This window comes from Antedon bifida, chromosome 1, assembly GCF_963402885.1.
Source record: "Antedon bifida chromosome 1, ecAntBifi1.1, whole genome shotgun sequence".
NCBI lineage: Eukaryota > Metazoa > Echinodermata > Crinoidea > Comatulida > Antedonidae > Antedon > Antedon bifida.
In genome coordinates this window covers 30,304,072-30,321,926 of record NC_136226.1, presented here as the reverse complement: position 1 = coordinate 30,321,926, position 17,855 = coordinate 30,304,072, and the positions used below count along the sequence as shown (strand labels likewise).

General features: G+C 35.4%; 2 protein-coding genes across 2 annotated transcripts in view; one reads left to right on the top strand and one right to left on the bottom strand.

The window, feature by feature from the left end:
* LOC144849981 (L-lactate dehydrogenase-like) overlaps nucleotides 1-1,898 on the bottom strand; it is a 34,870-nt gene extending 32,972 nt beyond the window's left edge. Inside the window, exons 1-3 of the mRNA XM_078707129.1 lie at nucleotides 1,747-1,898; nucleotides 919-1,067; nucleotides 361-478 (exon numbers count right to left, since the gene is read on the bottom strand). Of these exons, the coding sequence (XP_078563255.1) occupies nucleotides 361-478; nucleotides 919-1,067; nucleotides 1,747-1,831 (352 nt within the window). The 5' untranslated portion in view covers nucleotides 1,832-1,898. The remainder of the gene's footprint in view (nucleotides 1-360; nucleotides 479-918; nucleotides 1,068-1,746) is intronic.
* Nucleotides 1,899-3,817: 1,919 nt separating this feature from the next.
* On the top strand, nucleotides 3,818-17,855 carry LOC144849515 (uncharacterized). Its single transcript, XM_078706447.1, has 21 exons — nucleotides 3,818-3,902; nucleotides 4,313-4,447; nucleotides 4,882-5,026; nucleotides 5,454-5,592; nucleotides 8,373-8,447; nucleotides 8,596-8,744; nucleotides 9,050-9,134; nucleotides 9,455-9,766; nucleotides 10,356-10,470; nucleotides 10,778-10,816; nucleotides 11,133-11,293; nucleotides 11,578-11,708; nucleotides 11,972-12,290; nucleotides 12,410-12,586; nucleotides 12,995-13,108; nucleotides 13,211-13,301; nucleotides 13,620-13,756; nucleotides 14,308-14,497; nucleotides 14,628-14,686; nucleotides 15,172-15,294; nucleotides 16,110-17,855. The coding sequence occupies exons 2-21, from the start codon at nucleotides 4,336-4,338 to the stop codon at nucleotides 16,167-16,169; spliced, it is 2,733 nt and encodes a 910-aa protein (XP_078562573.1). The 5' UTR covers nucleotides 3,818-3,902; nucleotides 4,313-4,335; the 3' UTR covers nucleotides 16,170-17,855.

The following is a 17,855-nucleotide window of genomic DNA, read 5'->3' as shown; positions in this document are numbered from 1 at the left end:
TGAGTGCCAGTGGCTGTGTGTGTACCAGTACACCGGGGTAACCTCTTACTAGTCTCAAAAGATCTACTAGGTTCTTTAAAGTGCACATGAGCTAGATGTGTACACTGGGGTTTATAGTCCTTATCCAAGAAGACTCGTTCTACCACCAGAAACATGGAGCAAATGAGACGGTTCCACTGTCTTAACCGCTCACTCACTTATTTTGAATAACCACAGATCCATTGTTTTTTTGCCATTTACAGTAGTTGAGCTACAAGGATTAGTCTTTTGTAAAGTACTTTTAAAATAAACTTGTGTTTATTTGTCCAGTACTTTTTTTTCCAGTACTGTTATCATTTGCAACTGCGGACACTTACTGACCTGTACTTCCACTGATTTTGACTCCTTTAAGAAAAGCTAGGCCATGTTGTAGATCAAGTACCTCTCCTTCTAACTTATCCTCTACCACATCAACAAGAGAAAGTTCACTACATACACCCTGTAAAAGATAATTGTATAGACAGAAAATTCTCCCAAAGCCAGAATTGTTAAGTTTTTCCAAAAGGGAATTATGAAAAAAGATTTAACCTAGTATGATGCCCCATGTTAAATTTGAACATTGGCAGCAATAAGGTTGTATATTATACAAATAATGAATGTTTATTAGTGCAATGAGGCAAATAATTTCAATCGGTGGAAGATGAAATGTTATATTTTCACTCAACTTCGCCTCATAAAAATAGATAATTTTATGTTCCACCGAATGAAATTATTTGCTCTATTGCACGAATATAAAACATAATTTTCCCACTGTGTACACAACAAGAATAATGTACTCTGACATCAGAGTTTGATAGTATATGTCTATTAAACTCCATGTGACCCACAAGCATCCCACAAGAATCTATTCGGGTGTGATAGATATAAAGCCTTACGTACTTGAGTTATCAGACTAAAGGCACATGCCATTCCAACTTGTCCGACTCCAACCACAGTCACTTTTATGTTGCTGCATGTTGCCGCTTCACCTGGCAATTTGCCGGCCAATGGTTGCTCTGCTCTGGTAGGATGATATCTTTCTATTTTATCTAGCAAAAAACACATAATTAATTATTACTTAAATAATTTAATTTAGGCAATTACAAATGATCTAGTCTTATTATTTATGTCACATTTTTAAAACTTGGTATACCCATTGACATGGCCATTTCATGTCATTTTGTGCATGACACAGAGGATCCGTATTTCTGTATAATGTACATTGACATCTTTCAAGGTGATTAACAACAAACAAAAAACGATTTTTGTTGAGTAGAAAATTATTTAGAGATAATTGGTTCAGTTTATTTAGGTATAGGGATTAGGTTGATTATAGGAGTTGGTAGATGGCTTTTAAATTGTGCAACTGATTATGATGTCTATTCCCCATCGACATCCCTGAGGACCGAACCAGGAACCAGGAAAAATGATGTTGGGAATAGATAGGCGACAAGGCATCAATTATGTGATGGGATACTCGAGCTGTCCTGAAATCAAAAATCCTGCAACCTTTTAACTTTCCAAATGGGGCCCCTCTTGATCTACATCTGCCTCAGTGTGGCACCACCCTCCCCCTTCGGGATCTGTTTCTGCATCACATACTGTACCTGGTAAGTAACTGAGTTGGGTTGAACTACTTCGCGTACACTGCACAAAGCTTATCCAGGTACGCCTCCTGCAAGAGACTGGACATAAAATACAACATTTTAAGTATTTATAAATGTTTACCTATTGCAGATTCGTCATCTTTTGGCCAAAAACTTCCCAGGAAGCGTCCGACCATCCAAATGAGAACAGTTATTGTGTAAATCATGGTTACCGGTACATTAATGGAAATTAAACGCGGTGTACGTTGTAAATATCAAAGTGGTGTACGTGAGTAATCGCTCGATAACTTAAATAATATCAAAGAGCGCCACCCTTTTAAACAATAATGAATATTCATTTTGAATTTTCGCTTCCGGTAATTATCATAATATTTGTTCCGGTTTTTTATAATTATTCAGGTTACTCAGGTATGAATCAATGAGGCGTAGGTTTACATAGTATATATAATAATAAGAACAACGAAACTATAATTGTAATATCCACCAACTAATAAGCCTATATTAAACAATTTCAAAGTAGTTAATCTGAAATGAATCCGCGAGGACCTTGATTTAATACGGTAATTGGATAAATTTGAACGTAGGCCTAATAAAAAACGATGGGATAAGAATTTGCACTTGCACAATGGGGTAAATAAGAAGAAAACGAAATCTTCAAGAAGAAAGTGATAATAGATAACTTAAGACCTATTTAAATAAATAAATAATATACAAATTAAAAAAAACATTCGAATAATATTTAAAACTTACAAATAGGACCGTAACTATTTCGTGCATGTGTAGCTGCTTTAGATCCTTGGATTTTAAATAGATTCACGAACCTGCACGGCGTGAGCATGGTTTTGCACCAACAATAATAAAGTAATGATACTCAAACGATTTTATAGAGCTAAAACCCTCAATTAAAAACATTCCATATCATGACGCAGTTATTGGGACCGCCCCAAGCTCTCATAATGTATTATAAGGCTGCTTTTCATAGACCTACTATATCGGTCAGTCATGTTCAGTATGTTTTATGACCATACGGTGAAAATTTGTTACCGGTACATTCATCAATTCGTGTGTATAAGGCATAATGAAAAACGAATAAAATCGTATATATCATCAATTCCATACGTTTTATTGTCATGATTATATAATCTTGCGATACCGGTATTTTGCTGTGTTTATGCGTTGTGTTAACTACCCTTTAAAAAGAAATATGCCTAATCTAATTGATTTATGAATGTCAATAGGCAAACATGATATTTATAAACTTATTTTAAATGATCCCTCACGTGGAAAACAGGTTGTTTTATCCGGATGTGGAAACAATGTAAAAACCTCTAAAAATGTTTAAAACCATATTTGTAAATTATAATATTTATTTGGTTATTGGCTCTCCATTTAAACGAAGGAACTAGAGAGTTTCCTATATAAAAAGTTCAACATATTCACAAGTACAATCATGGAGTAGATATATTTACTCCATGACAATCATGGAGTAGATATATTTACTCCATGACAATCATGGAGTAGATATATTTACTCCATGACAATACATTAATAGAAATAAAACCAATTTTCAGACTTATCTATGGCAAGCCTCAGCTGTCTGAAGTATTCGAAATATAGTATTATTATATAATTTTTTAATTATTATATTTTGTACCCATTGTAATGAATTAGACGTTTTGTATTATATTACTTGGTTTTAGTATTATATATAAACATTAATGTAGGCCTATCCTAGAAGCTTGTTTTAAAATTCTGTCCCAATGTATTTATTTTATTGTACACAATATATGTTTGGTGTTGTTGTTTCATCATTTGGACTGCCGCGCGTCTAATAGCATAGTATCATAAGCAAATATCGTATACGATCGATCTGGATAATCCATGCATGAACTAATGATAAATGGCACACACTATGCATGTAGGAGGTATAGTCAAGAAAATTATCTTTAAAAAAAAAGTCGTTTAAAATAAGGTAGTGTATTATTCAGTTAAACCGTTTAGCATATTTGTATATTGTATGTCACATTTTGTTTCATTATACTTTTGTTTGATTCGGAATCGGAATATATTAATGTAGTAGGTAATATACACCCCTATGATTTGAATGTATTATTCCAATGTATTTGTATTGGTGTTTTTTATCACTATGGTAACTCTGTCCTCTTTCACGAAGTGTGTTAGATTATTTAGTGGAATTTTATTTGAGTACGAACCAAAGTGAACGGCTAGGCCTAGCTAGGTGTGTTTGTTAACTTTAAGTGTGAAAACTAGACGGCTGTAAGTATGTAATTTTATCTTAATTATTATATTTAAGTCATTTTATTGATTAAGGTAGGCGCGGACTTATTTACTATCCATGATCTGATTAGTTAGTTGAGTACGCTCAACCTGCTAAGATGCTAAGCCGCTCAGTCAGTGCAGTTGATAGACCTGGCTAGCCACCGCCAGTACAGCATAGCTGCTGTGGACGAGTAGGCATGCTTGTTTAGATAAATGGAGACACAGGCCGCTAATTAAATGTAATTCGTATGTTATGATTATGACTAAAATGTTGAAAATATAAATTGCCTGAAGGAATGTTGTTTGAAAAGACGAAAAAAAATTATTAACATTATTATTTAATAATATTTAGCAATGAGGCTCCAGAAAATTATGTAATTTATTGATTAAATTTTTCTTTTATTTAGGACTTATATTTGAAAAAAGAAAGATGCCGTCTGCAGGAGGAGTTTCTGTGCCAACAATCGTTCCCCTGCGTATTCCTCATTCAGGACAAAGTGGGAACCAAATAGACACCAACACTTTGATTGAAATAAAATCTGGTAAAAAATTAAATATTTGAAAATAAAGCTTGGTCTACACTATCAAACTTTATGTGACAGTATTGAGCTGGGATTTGGCATGAATATACTACAAGGACATGTCCTCAAAGCCAAATTTCAAACCGGATGCAGCCATATCACGTCTCGAAGATGGTACCGTATAGCCGTATTTGGTAGCGAGGTTATTGATGTGTATGTGACGTTACATCCGGTCTTATGACATCTTCTTTTGCTGCTGTACCCCGAGTATCGCACATTTGTGCTTGTTTGTCACTAGTTTGATAGTGTAGCTTTAGTGTTAATTAATCCGAATCCATGTCTTAATTAGTATTAATATTAAGATAGTGAGATGTCAGATGTATACAGAGGTCACTAGTCGTAAAGTTCATTTAGTTTTAGATTATTTTAAACAATTTTACTGTTGCTTTTTACAGATACATCCGGATCTATTGTATACTTCACCACAAATGGAAATAAACCAGCTCCCTTCAACAAATCGGACAAATCAACAATTCGCTACAAGGGACCATTCCTGCTAAACAAAGGAAAACGAGTCATTAAAAGCATTGCAGTATCAAGGTTGGCAGGATAGTTTATTTTTTATACCCAATTCTTTTAGGGTCTATGCAATATAAATTTCAGTTAATATTTAAAAACAATGTTCAGTTTCTTACTTAACCCAAGGCAATCTAACAACAGGACACTGAGCTTGCCTTGCCAAGATAGTCTTAACAGTCCTTTGATCTTATGTCTGGCTGCGACAAATGCCAACAGTGCTGTACTATGTACATATTCTCTGCGGCGAGCGGTGTCTGTTAAGGGGCGTGGAACAGATCATGTTGCAGCCACAGATAAACCCTTTGATCTCCGGAGCTTAGCATCCTGTTGTTAGATTGCCTTGCTTAACACAAGTTAAGACAGGATTATATTTATATTTGACTCAATAAGACAGACAGATACGAAAACTACACAGTATTTAAATATGTTATTTAATGTGTATTTACAGCAATGGTCTAAGAGAAAGTGATGTTGTTAGTAAGACATTCATGGTGGAGTATGTATCTCCTGATACGGAGTACAACAACGAGGATGATGATCAAAGTTTTATCATGGACTCAAGGAGAAGTCACAGAAACCAATCAAAGGTGCGTTAATACATCACTTAGCATCTGTTACTTACTTAGTCCGGGACATCCCGAACTTATATTACTAGATTCCTCCATAACTTCCTATCTGCCATTGTGACAGCCAGTTCATCTCTCTGCATTACTTAGTCTGGGACATACCCAAACTTATATGACTAGATTACTCCATATCTTCCTATCGGCCATTGTGACAGCCAGTTCATCTCTCTGCATTACTTAGTCCGGGACATCCCGAACTTATATTACTAGATTCCTCCATAACTTCCTATCTGCCATTGTGACAGCCAGTTCATCTCTCTGCATTACTTAGTCTGGGACATACCCAAACTTATATGACTAGATTACTCCATATCTTCCTATCTGCCATTGTGACAGCCAGTTCATCTCTCTGCATTACTTAGTCTGGGACATACCCCAACTTATATGACTAGATTCCTCCATAACTTCCTATCTGCCATTGTGACAGCCAGTTCCTCTCTCTGCATTACCAGCATCCGTCTCTAGTACATCAATGTATGTGAGTGCTGGTCTTCCTTGTTTTGCAAACATCAAACATCTGCAAATATGGTAGTGATATACCCAAATGGATGCTAGTCAAGTCGCCCCATCGCAAAGTCGCCCCATACAAAGTCGCCCCTTACACAGTCGCCCCATCGCAAAGTCGCCCCAAAACAAAGTCGCCCCGACACAGTCGCCCCATCGCAAAGTCGCCCCATCGCAAAGTCGCCCCAACGCAAAGTCGCCCCATCGCAAAGTCGCCCCATCACAAAGTCGCCCTATCGCAAAGTCGCCCCAAAACGTTAAAAAATAGTGCGTAAAATGTCGCAATGATACACAAAATAACACGGAACGTGTATGCATAAAAGGGGAAGTCCCGCCATGTAGTCTCAGGTTACACGATCGTCACGCACCCCCATCATCAGAGAGGAAACCCCGACTAATCACTCCGCGGTCGCACTAACGTGCTAGCTTACCAGAGGGAAACCCCCGTAATTACTCCGCCGTTGTCGCACTACAACGCATCATCTGAAGATGGGGAAACCCCGCCGGAGTTTTACGATATCAGTCGCGTTCGAAATCGGTCGCGTTTAATTTTGGTCGCGATAAAATGATGTTATACGATCTAGATTATTTTTACTTTGGTCGATGAATATTTATTATTATTAGGCCTATATTAATAATTGATTTTTGTTTTTATTTTACAGGTCAGTATGATGAGAAAGATGTGTGCCTTAAAAAATGACAATTTGTAAACATAGTTTAAGATTATAGTATTATCCAGCATAATGTAATGTCATTTAACAGTACACTACATAATTATTTAAATGTGAAATATTTTATAGGAAACGTAGGCTGCGTCTGTGTCTTTTATTTTATATGCAACAAATTACGTAAAACAATTTATTTATAAACATTCAGTTTACTATTATATACATAGTATTACAATGAACATTGATTGTAAGCCTGGAAAGGCAATCCCATCATTATATCCATTATAAAATTGCATCATATCACCACTATATGTCGTAAATGATGACGTGCGTGTGTGTATTCGTCGTACGTCCGTGTACGTATTACTCCGTGCCTCTGTCTTGTTTAATTTAAAATTAAATAAACACCCGATATGAGGATATTTATTAGGCATGATAATTAGAATGTTCTATAACCAAAAGGGTTGAAAAGAATTTCTTCAGTAAAATGATCATTGTGCTGTTGAATAAAAGGCGACTCGCCATCTGAAACATTCTCTGAAACCAATCGGAGCTGCGCCTTCTGGTATCTGTTTCCTCACAGCTGCTACGTCTTTCTGCTGACCGTCGGGGACTCCCCTTTTTAAAAAACACGCACACGATACTGTACGATGGTTTTTCCATTGTCAATATGTAGCGTTTTAAATTTTACTAAAATACCTGCATGTAAAACAATCATATCGGCGATGAAATTTTTTTTTTTTTTTCTTCATTTTGAAAAGTCATAAAATTAAGACACATAACTTGTCAATAAATGCAAAATGATTAAGTAGCCTATAACACTCATTGTCTTACAACACTGTTATTGTTTTAACTACTGTAAATCTATACGAAGGCCTACTACACATTTATACATTTATTATATTATCCTAAAAAATGAGCTGGTATCCACGCGTAGGTTGAAGAAAGATTCGTAATTGTGGCTCTGGTAACTAATTTTAAAATCATATTAAATTAACATTTTCGAAACTATAAATCAGGGATAATCTTTTTAGAACTTTCAAACAAGGGAGTATTTTTTTAATGATTTTTAAAAGCACATCACTCCATTAAAACCTGTAAAATAAAAATTAAAACACAAATTATGTATATAATAGGATAAACATTATAATGTATGCGACATTTAGCGCGACCAAAGTAACAACGCAATCGATATCAAACGCAACCGATATGATTAAAACAGCGTACTACTAGCGGCGGCGCTTCATAATCATACAGAAATAAAACCGTGGGCGACTTTGCGATGGGGCGACTTTGCGATGGGGCGACTTTGCGTTGGGGCGACTTTGCGTTGGGGCGACTTTGTAATGGGGCGACTTTGCGATGGGGCGACTGTGCCGGGGCGACTTTGTTTTGGGGCGACTTTGCGATGGGGCGACTTTGTATTGGGCGACTTTGTATGAGGCGACTTTGCGATGGGGCGACTTGACTGGATCCCACCCAAATATGGTAGTGATATGACATCATGCCATTTATGTGCACATCATAATATATATAATGTAGACAGAGCTTTACTTTTGTTTTTTTCAGAGATTGAATGAAAGTATTGATGGTGTTATTGATTTGACAAGATCTACAAACAAATATCCAGTTACACAAACATATGTAAGTATTTATATTACGTTCGTTTTATGTTAAAATTCTATTTCATTATTAATGTCATTTAAATAGTGTTTAAACATATGTTTGTATCAATAATGTGTACTGCATGGAGAAGATTGTACAAATATGTAATAACTAACTTTATTTTCAGCCTATGATGGGTTCGCACAACCCTATGATGGGTACACAAGCCCCTATGATGGGTACACAGGCCCCTATGATGCCATACCAAGCATGGGGAGGTACGAGTCCTGTACCACCTATGCAGTCACGAGGCGCTGGTACAGATTATATGTTTCAGTAAGTATACTTAATTGTGGATTTTTGCTTAAGCTCTGTCTACACTATCAAACTAGTTTTACAAAAAAAAGTGTGATGTGCCCAAATATGGTAGTGATACGCCCAAATACGGTAGTGATATGACTGCATCATGTCCATATATGGGCACATCACATTTTTTTGTCGCATAAAGTTTGATAGTGTAGACAGAGCTTTAGCATTTATTATATTTATTTTGGTATCATTAGAATATTGATTGTTCTATAAAATATGTCTTTGAAGGAAGAATGAACTGTTTCATATTGTTTTTTATATTTACTTAATAGTTACCACATGCATGAACCTCATGTTAGTCCCCGTGCCAGCCAGCCACCTCAGCATCAAATGGTACAGCCTCCAGTCCAAGTCAACGTAAGTGTATTTAACTCATTATGAGGTACTTTTGTTAACCATAACCCCTTTTGAAAGTAGTACAGGCACGTAAATAAATCTAATGTAATATGTAAATGTAATGGGGGTATAACCTGCTACTTGCAGCCTACTGGGCTGAATTGCGCACAGGTGTGGACGACACATACCACAACTTTCAACTCCCCTAAGGTTCCTATTTGCGGCGGACCACCTGCCTTAACCGCGACTAAAAATAGTACAGTAACCAGTATTGTAGTAAGTACAGTACATTCAATTACAAGACAATAATATGAATTGAAATGCTTCTGTTATACCTTCAGTCTTTGGATGTAAATGGATGGTGCCCTCTTTCACTGCCGCTGCCTGCCGTTTTAAATCAGTCGACCGGCACGCAGACTGTAGGTCTGTTCTATCCAACTCAAGAGCAAGTGATAAAACAACAGCGTGACAATGTTGATAGAATGGTACAAGATAGTCCAAGTCAGACTAAGATGATGCCTAACTTGATTGATATAAGCCCAGGGAAAGGTTACTGGAAAAAACAGATAGCTCACATATGTGCTCATCTGGAAGCGTACACTCAGAAAAGCTCAGAATTTAGGGCTGAAGTTGGAAAGCCAAGAATGGGAAAGGTCAGACCTTTTTTTGAATTATCATCATAACCACATTATTAAAATTATGAGTAGGCCTAATGATGGGTTTAATCAATATTCGAGTTTTCCATACACTTAGTACAATTAGTAATACAAAACTGAAAAAAAAATGTTGTGCCTCTCTGTGTACTCCTCTGGAACAATGTAGCTGTTGAGATCTGTAAAGTTGTTAAAGTCTTCACTATCAAACTAGTGTTACAAAAAAGTATGATGTGCCCAAATATTGTAGTGATATGACATCATCATGTATGAACACATGACATTTTGTTCTCACATAAATTTTGATAGAGCTTTATAAGGCGCAAATAATCAAATTTTTATGATAACAATGTCTACATTTATTGAGTTTGTATCAAAAGTGTGATGTGCCCAAATATGATAGTGATATGACATCATGTCCATATATGGGCACATAACATTTTTTTGTCACATAAAGTTTGATAGTGTAGGCACACCTATAGTAGGCCTACCTTTCTAAACATTTCTCAACACTAACCTCAGTAAGATGTTAGATATAATGTTTCCATATCTAGTAAACACACATTTAATTTTTTGTTTTTTATCTCAGATTACCTCACTGGAGATTGATGATGATGGCGTTGATGTAACTCTGGTCTTAAGCTTTGAATCTCGAGGAGCTGACAACAATGTGAAAGCCACTCGTGCATCTCAAGTTAGAAAAAGTATGGACTTTTATAATACTTTGGTTTTTTACTTACAGTATGTTTACATTATTACAAAATACCCTTTTCTTCAAAGTGTGTATAATCCTAATTGAGAACCTAAAAAAAAATAGTAATTCATTATATATTAAAATCAACACCATATAATTGGTCAGATGTTTTGCCCTACTCTGACATAATTTGTACTTTATACTAAGTACATTGAGAAAATATGCAAGTAATTCTCAGGTGGGACTCGAACCCACGACTTCCAGATCACTAGCCTCCATTTCAATACCATATCATTTTTTTCAATTGTTATTTCTAGGTGCAATACTTGCTAAACAACTGGCTCAACAAGAAGAAGGTAAAGTTAACTATCATTTAAATTTGTAAACATTTTTGTAAAGTTTCCATTTTCTAGCAATAGGATGTACAACAGCAACATCTGCAAAACATTTTAGAGTGATTGTTTCTCTCAAACTTAAGCACTATCTACACTATCAAATTTTATGTGACAACAAAATGTGATGTCCCTATTATATGGACATGATGATGTCATATCACTACCATATTTGGAAATAACACTACCACATTTGGGCATGTCACACTTTTGTTGTCAAGCTAGATTGATAGTGTGTAGACAGAGCTTTAAATTAATACATTACATTTATTTTCTTCAGATTCACCATACAAACAGGTAAAAAGAACCAAGAAAACTGGGAAGAAAAAGTTATCATCACAAAATAATGACAAACTGACCCCAGAAGATCGTAAACTGATTAAAGAGGTCGGACCTAATGGAGATGGGGATGAAGAGGTTGTTCAGGATTTATTAGATGAAGTAAGTGTCCTCTAAGCTTTGCTCTCCCTTAGTATATTTTACAATAGTAGACTATCTTGATATATTTCTTAAGCCTTGTCTACACTATCAAACTTTATGAGACAAAACAAATGTGATGTGCCCATATATGGACATGATGATGTCATATCACAACCATATTTGAGCATATCACTACCATGTTTGGGCACATCACACTTTTGTTGTCAAACTAATTTGATAGTGTAGACAGAGCTTTACAGATGTTTTATTTACTTAAATTGAATTGATTAATTTTGTCTTTTTAGGGAGCAGACCCTAACTGTGAGAACAAAGATGGCACCTCTGCCTTTATTCTAGCCACAATGAATAACCACATTGATGCTGTTGCTATCCTGGTTGATGCCGAAGCAGAGATCAACACCAAGGCTCCTGCCAGGTAATCAGCCACAAACAATTTCAATAAAAGTGTTTAGAGCGTAAAGCTCTGTCTACACTAGTTTGACAAAAGTGTGATGTGCCCAAATATGGTAGTGATATGATATCATCACATTACCCGCGCATATATAGGCACATCACCTTTTTTGTCGCATAAAGTTTGATAGTGTAGACAAGGCCTTAGATTCAAGTGAACTTACCCTGAAAACTGTTGGTATGTTGGTTAAATGGTTTCACTTAGATGTTACATTTTTTTATATACAGGAAGGGTAACACTGCTCTGCATGAAGCTGTTCTTCTTGGACCAGATGGACAAGAGCTTGTTGAAATGTTATTGGAGAATGATGCCAACCCTAAGGTCAAGAATGCCAAGGGTGACACGCCCTATGACCTAGCTGTCAAAAGTGGTTATGAGAGTACAGTATCATTATTTGCTTCATCCATGGGTCAGGAGATGCTGGACAAAATGACCAGTAAAGGTAAAGGAAAGAAAGATAACAAAGACAAAAGTAAAAACAAGAAGGAAAAGGAGAATGGAAGACTAAAAGAAGGTCAGAGGTCACACAAAGAAAAGTTGCCAAAGGTACAATATCTATTAATTTGTTGCGAATATGATTACAGTACAACATTTTTTATACTGTTTATGGTAAATAGGATGTTTAACCAATAATATTATTAAATAGAAAATATCTTTTTTTGTAGGATAAAGGAATAGTAACTCCGGTGAAGAACTTTGACCCTCAGAGTGATGCTGAAAAGCTGCGCAAGGCCATGAAAGGGTTTGGTACTGATGAAAAGACAATCATTGATATTATAAGTCAAAGGTCAAATGACCAACGACAGAAGATTGCTAAACAATTTAAACAAATGTTTGGCAAGGTAATATTGTCAGTTACTTTGATAAATGTTATAAAATATTGTAAAAGAATAATATCGTATATCCTCGGGTATAATCCCACTTCAGGTGTAATCCCACCTACTTTATGTCTGATTTCACAAACAGGCATATCCCTAGGTATAGTCCCAGTTTTGACTTTTGGTCTGGATGTAGGCCTTTCCAGCCAGTTCAGATAAGTTTTTACAAGAAATGTTTGCCAATCATTTTTTTCCTGAACCAGGATTTCCCCGGGTATAGTCCCACATCCTAAAGCCTAATATCGTGTTCTAGGGGGTAGGATAATACCAGAAGATATACAGTAGTATTAATGAATCAACGTATTATTCAAATGGAAAAGATGTAGACCTAAGCCTTGTAAAATCTGATTTTGTCTGATATTTAATTGATAGGATTTGATGAAGGAATTTAAGAGTGAGGTTAGCGGTAAGTTGCTCACAATGTTGACAGGTTTGATGATGACTCCGGAAAAGTACGATGCGCATGAACTCAACAAAGCCATCAAAGTAAGTAACACCTTTTATATGTTCTATATAGTCACTCAATAGAGTTTCTATAGTCACACAATGGAGTTTTAATTTTATGATTATTTTTTGTTCTCTTTCCAGGGACTAGGTACAGATGAAGATGTACTGATTGAGATTCTGTGTACTCGAACAAACAGCTCAATAGAGGCAATCAAAGAGGCTTATGAGGAAGGTTTGTACAAACAGTATATCTTAAATTCACTATGAATATATGCAATAGACCCACTGCAGATGTGCAATATATTATGTATTACAGTATTTAAGTGCATATAATATATGCCATGCACCAAATCAATCTACTGTACAGTATTTGGCAGTTTCTTAAACTCTGTCTACACTATCAAAAATGGGTGATGTACCGAAATATGTTAGTAAAATACTTAAATATGTTAGTGATATGACATCATCATGTCCATATATGGGCACATCACACTTTTTTGTCAAGTTTGATAGTGTAGACAAGGCTTAAGTCATATTTTGATTATTATAGAATTTGACAAAGATTTGGAAGAGGATGTTGAAGATGATACATCAGGCAGCTTTGGACGTATTCTGACATCGGTCTTACAAGGAAGTCGACCTGAAGGTGATGTCGTTGACCCCGACAAAGCCAAGAATGATGCCAACGTAAGATTTATAATTCTTTTTATTTCACGATTTTAAGTTCATGGTGGCAAACACAAAAATATACACAATTTGAACTCTTGATTGGTGAAGTTGAGTTTGTGTGGTTTTAGGAAACAATGTGACTCATAGAGGATTTTTTGAAATTGTTATTTATTTATACTGGGTAACCTCTTCAGTCAAATACTGGTCTCCCAGAGGACCCAGTTATGATCAGTAGCTGTGTGTGTACTAGTACACTGGGGTAACCCCCTACTCATCTCGAAAGATATACTAGGTTTTTTAAAGTGCACATGAGCCAGATGTGTACACTAAACCTTCGGTTTATATCCTGATGATCCAAGAAGACTTGTTCTACCACCAGAACCATGGAGCGAGTGAGCCTCGAACACTTGCCGATGTTGTGGCTATGTAATTATGGTTCCACTGTCTTACGGCCACTCACTCGCTGGAAAGGAACGCTACTACCAAGCTTCTTAAAATGATAAAGATAATTCTCACTGTCTTTTGTATAATTAAATACAGAAATACGATATTATTTGCAATTTGTTCAGGATTTATTTAAAGCTGGTGAGGATAAGTGGGGAACGGATGAATCTCGCTTCAACGTTATACTGGCGTCTCGCAGTTATGCTCAACTACGTGCAACGTTTGAAGAATATTCCAAGATCTCCAAGAATGATATTGAAGTCGCTATTAAGAAAGAGATGTCTGGAGATCTTAAAAATAGTATGCTTACTATTGGTAAGTACAATTAAATGTGACTCTGCTTCCGTCAAGTGTTTCCATTTCATAATGTTTATTCCAATGCCTTTTTATTTCCCAGAATATAAAACAAAATAAATTGATGGTTTGTGTTCTTTTGTATTTTCAGTGAGATGTGTCCGCAACAAACACAAATACTTCAGCGACAAACTGCACAAGACGATGAAGGTATTTTATACTGTTCATTTTTTGTAGGCTAGTGGCGTAACACAGAGGCCTGAGGCCCCTGGTTCAGGAACCCTTAGTGGCCCTGCAACGCTGAAGGTCTTAGATGTTTTGAGTATTTTTTCAACATATTTTAAAGTCTGTTTTCCCCTGGGGGCTCTTCTCAGAGGCCCCCACAAGCTCTGGGACCCCTGAGTTTAGTGAGCTCTCATAGCCGTTACGCCACTGGCTAGGACCTGTGTGCAAATTGAAATACCCGATTGATTTTTCAGCTATTTAAATTAAGCGGATCAAACTAGTTAGTTGTAAAACAAAACTTATAGGCCCGTATTCATGAAACTAAATCCAGAGATCATCCAGGACTAAAGTTAGTCCCCTTTCATGAATACGGGCCATAGTGTTCAGAATAATCTAAGAGTAAAGTCTTTGTTGTTTATTAGGATGTCAGATAATTTTGTTAAATATAATTTGATATGTTTAAAATGTAGGGAGCTGGCACAGATGATGATAAGTTGATGAGGATTGTGATATCACGTTCTGAGGTTGATATGGTGAACATTAAGGGTGAATATCAAAAGGCATTCTCAGAATCTCTTGGGAAAACCATTGCTGTAAGTATAGTTGACATTTCTACTTATACAATGATAATTATCTAATGGCCTCTGGCGTAAGCCCAGTGATGTAGCCACAAGAAATAAAGTGATGTGGTTGTCACAAGAAAAGGGAACAATCTCTGTGCAAGGCAAAGGCCTCTGTAAAAAAGTAGTCAGGTTGAAACCTTACCAACCATACTAGTGGCCCTAAAGCCCCTAAACAGGAGCGGATCCAGGATTTTGAATAGGGCAGTGCTAAAGTGGGAGCATGTCACCCAAACGTTACCCCTGCCTAAGTCCTCTTATCATAAACTGTGGTCATTGTACTGGGTCAACCTATATCAACACAGATTATTTTTCATGGAAATTAATCAAAATATGTAGGTGGGCTTGTATCCTATGTAGTGATTATCTCAATATGGCATGTATTATTTTGTTTCTATAGAATTGTTTTAGGTAATGACATGCAGCTTTATGTGTCAAATTCTAGAGAAACATGTAAATTTGACATTTGACCTCCAAGCAAATTAACCTATGAGTTATTATTAATTGACCTGAAAACAACAAAAGTTTATAAAAACAGAGAAGCTACTCAGTGTATTACAGTCAACTCTCCCGGACTCTCTGAAAACCGGAAACTCTCCCAATACCGGACTTTTCGTGAAGTCCAAACAGTCTCAAACTCATTTATACCATTAAAAACACATTCCGAATACCAGACTTTCCGGAAACCAGACATATTTGGTCAGCTCAAAGGTATCCGGTATGGGGAGAGTTGACTATAATTTATATTTTTAGATATAGTTAAAAAGTTATGTTTGTGTCTTTTACAGGGTGATACATCCGGTGACTATAAAAAACTTCTCTTGAATCTGGTTGGTGGTGAAAACTGAAGATGCCATATTGACGAGATTGATAATTATTAATTTACCTTGAAAAGACAATTTATTTTAAACAAATTTTATTAAGATCTTGTTATTAGTCTGGTAAAGGCAATCAGACAATTGATTTGATAAACTCTAAAAAATTACTGTAATAGACTATTTTGAAAGTACTATATTTTTATTATGCGATAGGATAAACAACGATTATTTTCTATAATATCTATATGATATAATGTCAGTTAAATTTATTTTCACATAATATTTTAATATATTTTTCGAAATTTTAATACAATATTTAAATTGTGGGCATTTTATGAACAACTGATAAAAAAATATAAATGAGAATTTGTAATTTTAATGTAATTTAAATATGATATATTTAATTAATAGAAACAAAGGAATACAAAGATATTTAATTCATGAACGATATTTTCTGCTGCATTGTGGTTATGGCATAGAAATTGATGTAATTTCAGAGGCAAATATGAAAATGCTTTAGTGTTTAGTTTCAATGTTGTAATATGGTATAGACACAAGATATATTCTTAAGTATAGATTAAATATTAGTAAGAAATCAAAGAAAATTAGATGTAAACTCTATATTTCAGGCAAAACTTAATGTTAGTGTGTGTGATTCTTTAGTGCAATATTAGTTTTCAAGGGTAAATTTGCATTTATAGACACTTTTCTTTTCAATATAACTAACTGGCAATTATCCTATTTATAATTAATGTACATTAATGAATTATTAATATATGTGGTAAGGTCGGTTGTTTAGACATTTAATTTATCTTGTACGATTTCCGAGTTCTTAATATTATGATAAAACAATGTAATTTTGGAATTTTACATATGGATATGTAGGTTAGATAGTATGTTGTTAGGAAATGAGTAGGGCGGCGTGTTTGAGGCCATGATAATACAATGCAGGACCAAAAGGCTGATGGAAAGGATTTATTTATTATATATTGAAGATAAAACTGGTAAAAAAACAGAACAAGACAGTACAAAATTACAGAGAAAATCTCCAATCCAAACACATCTTAGCAAGGTAATCTAACAACAGGACACAGCTCGCCTTACTAAGTAGGAACTCAATCCTTTGATTGTATGTCTGGCTGCGACAATTCAAATATCAACAGTGCTGTACTATGTACAGTATTCTCCGCGACGCGCGAGGTGTCTGTTAAGGTGGGTTAGATCTGACTGTGTCGCAACCACAGATAAACCCTTAGATCTCCGAAGTTTAACATCCAGTGGTTAGATTGCCTTGAACTGAGAAAGTTTTCGGAACCCAAAACAACATATCCGAAAACCTGAAAACCCAAGACTACAGTACTGCATATAGATTGAAATATGTAAATAAATATGAATACTAATTAATAATGATAGATGTTGTTGAAAATGTATTATTTTTCGTAATATCAAGCATCTAGAAGTATTATTGTTAATTTATAGTGTGTATAAATTTTGCCATGTGAAATTTATAATCATTAATGTGTAAATTGACTTTGGATTAAACGAATGGATTGTACCGTCTATTAAGCAGTGCCCCGTATTATACAGCTTACCTTGTCATTGGATTCAGGTTTATCAATGTACAATCCAATGACTTTATCTTGGACATGTATCATATTTTATTTAACGTAATCATTCACTGAAATATAAATAAAATAGATTTTTTTTTATAATGGA

Coding starts and splice junctions, on each gene's coding strand:
- LOC144849515 (XM_078706447.1), top strand. CDS start 4,336: ATGCCGTCTGCAGGAGGAGTTTCTGTGCCAACAATCGTTCCCCTGCGT. Junction 5,593..8,372: donor GTCACAGAAACCAATCAAAG/GTGCGTTAATAC, acceptor TGTTTTTTTCAG/AGATTGAATGAAAGTATTGA. Junction 10,471..10,777: donor TGCATCTCAAGTTAGAAAAA/GTATGGACTTTT, acceptor TGTTATTTCTAG/GTGCAATACTTGCTAAACAA.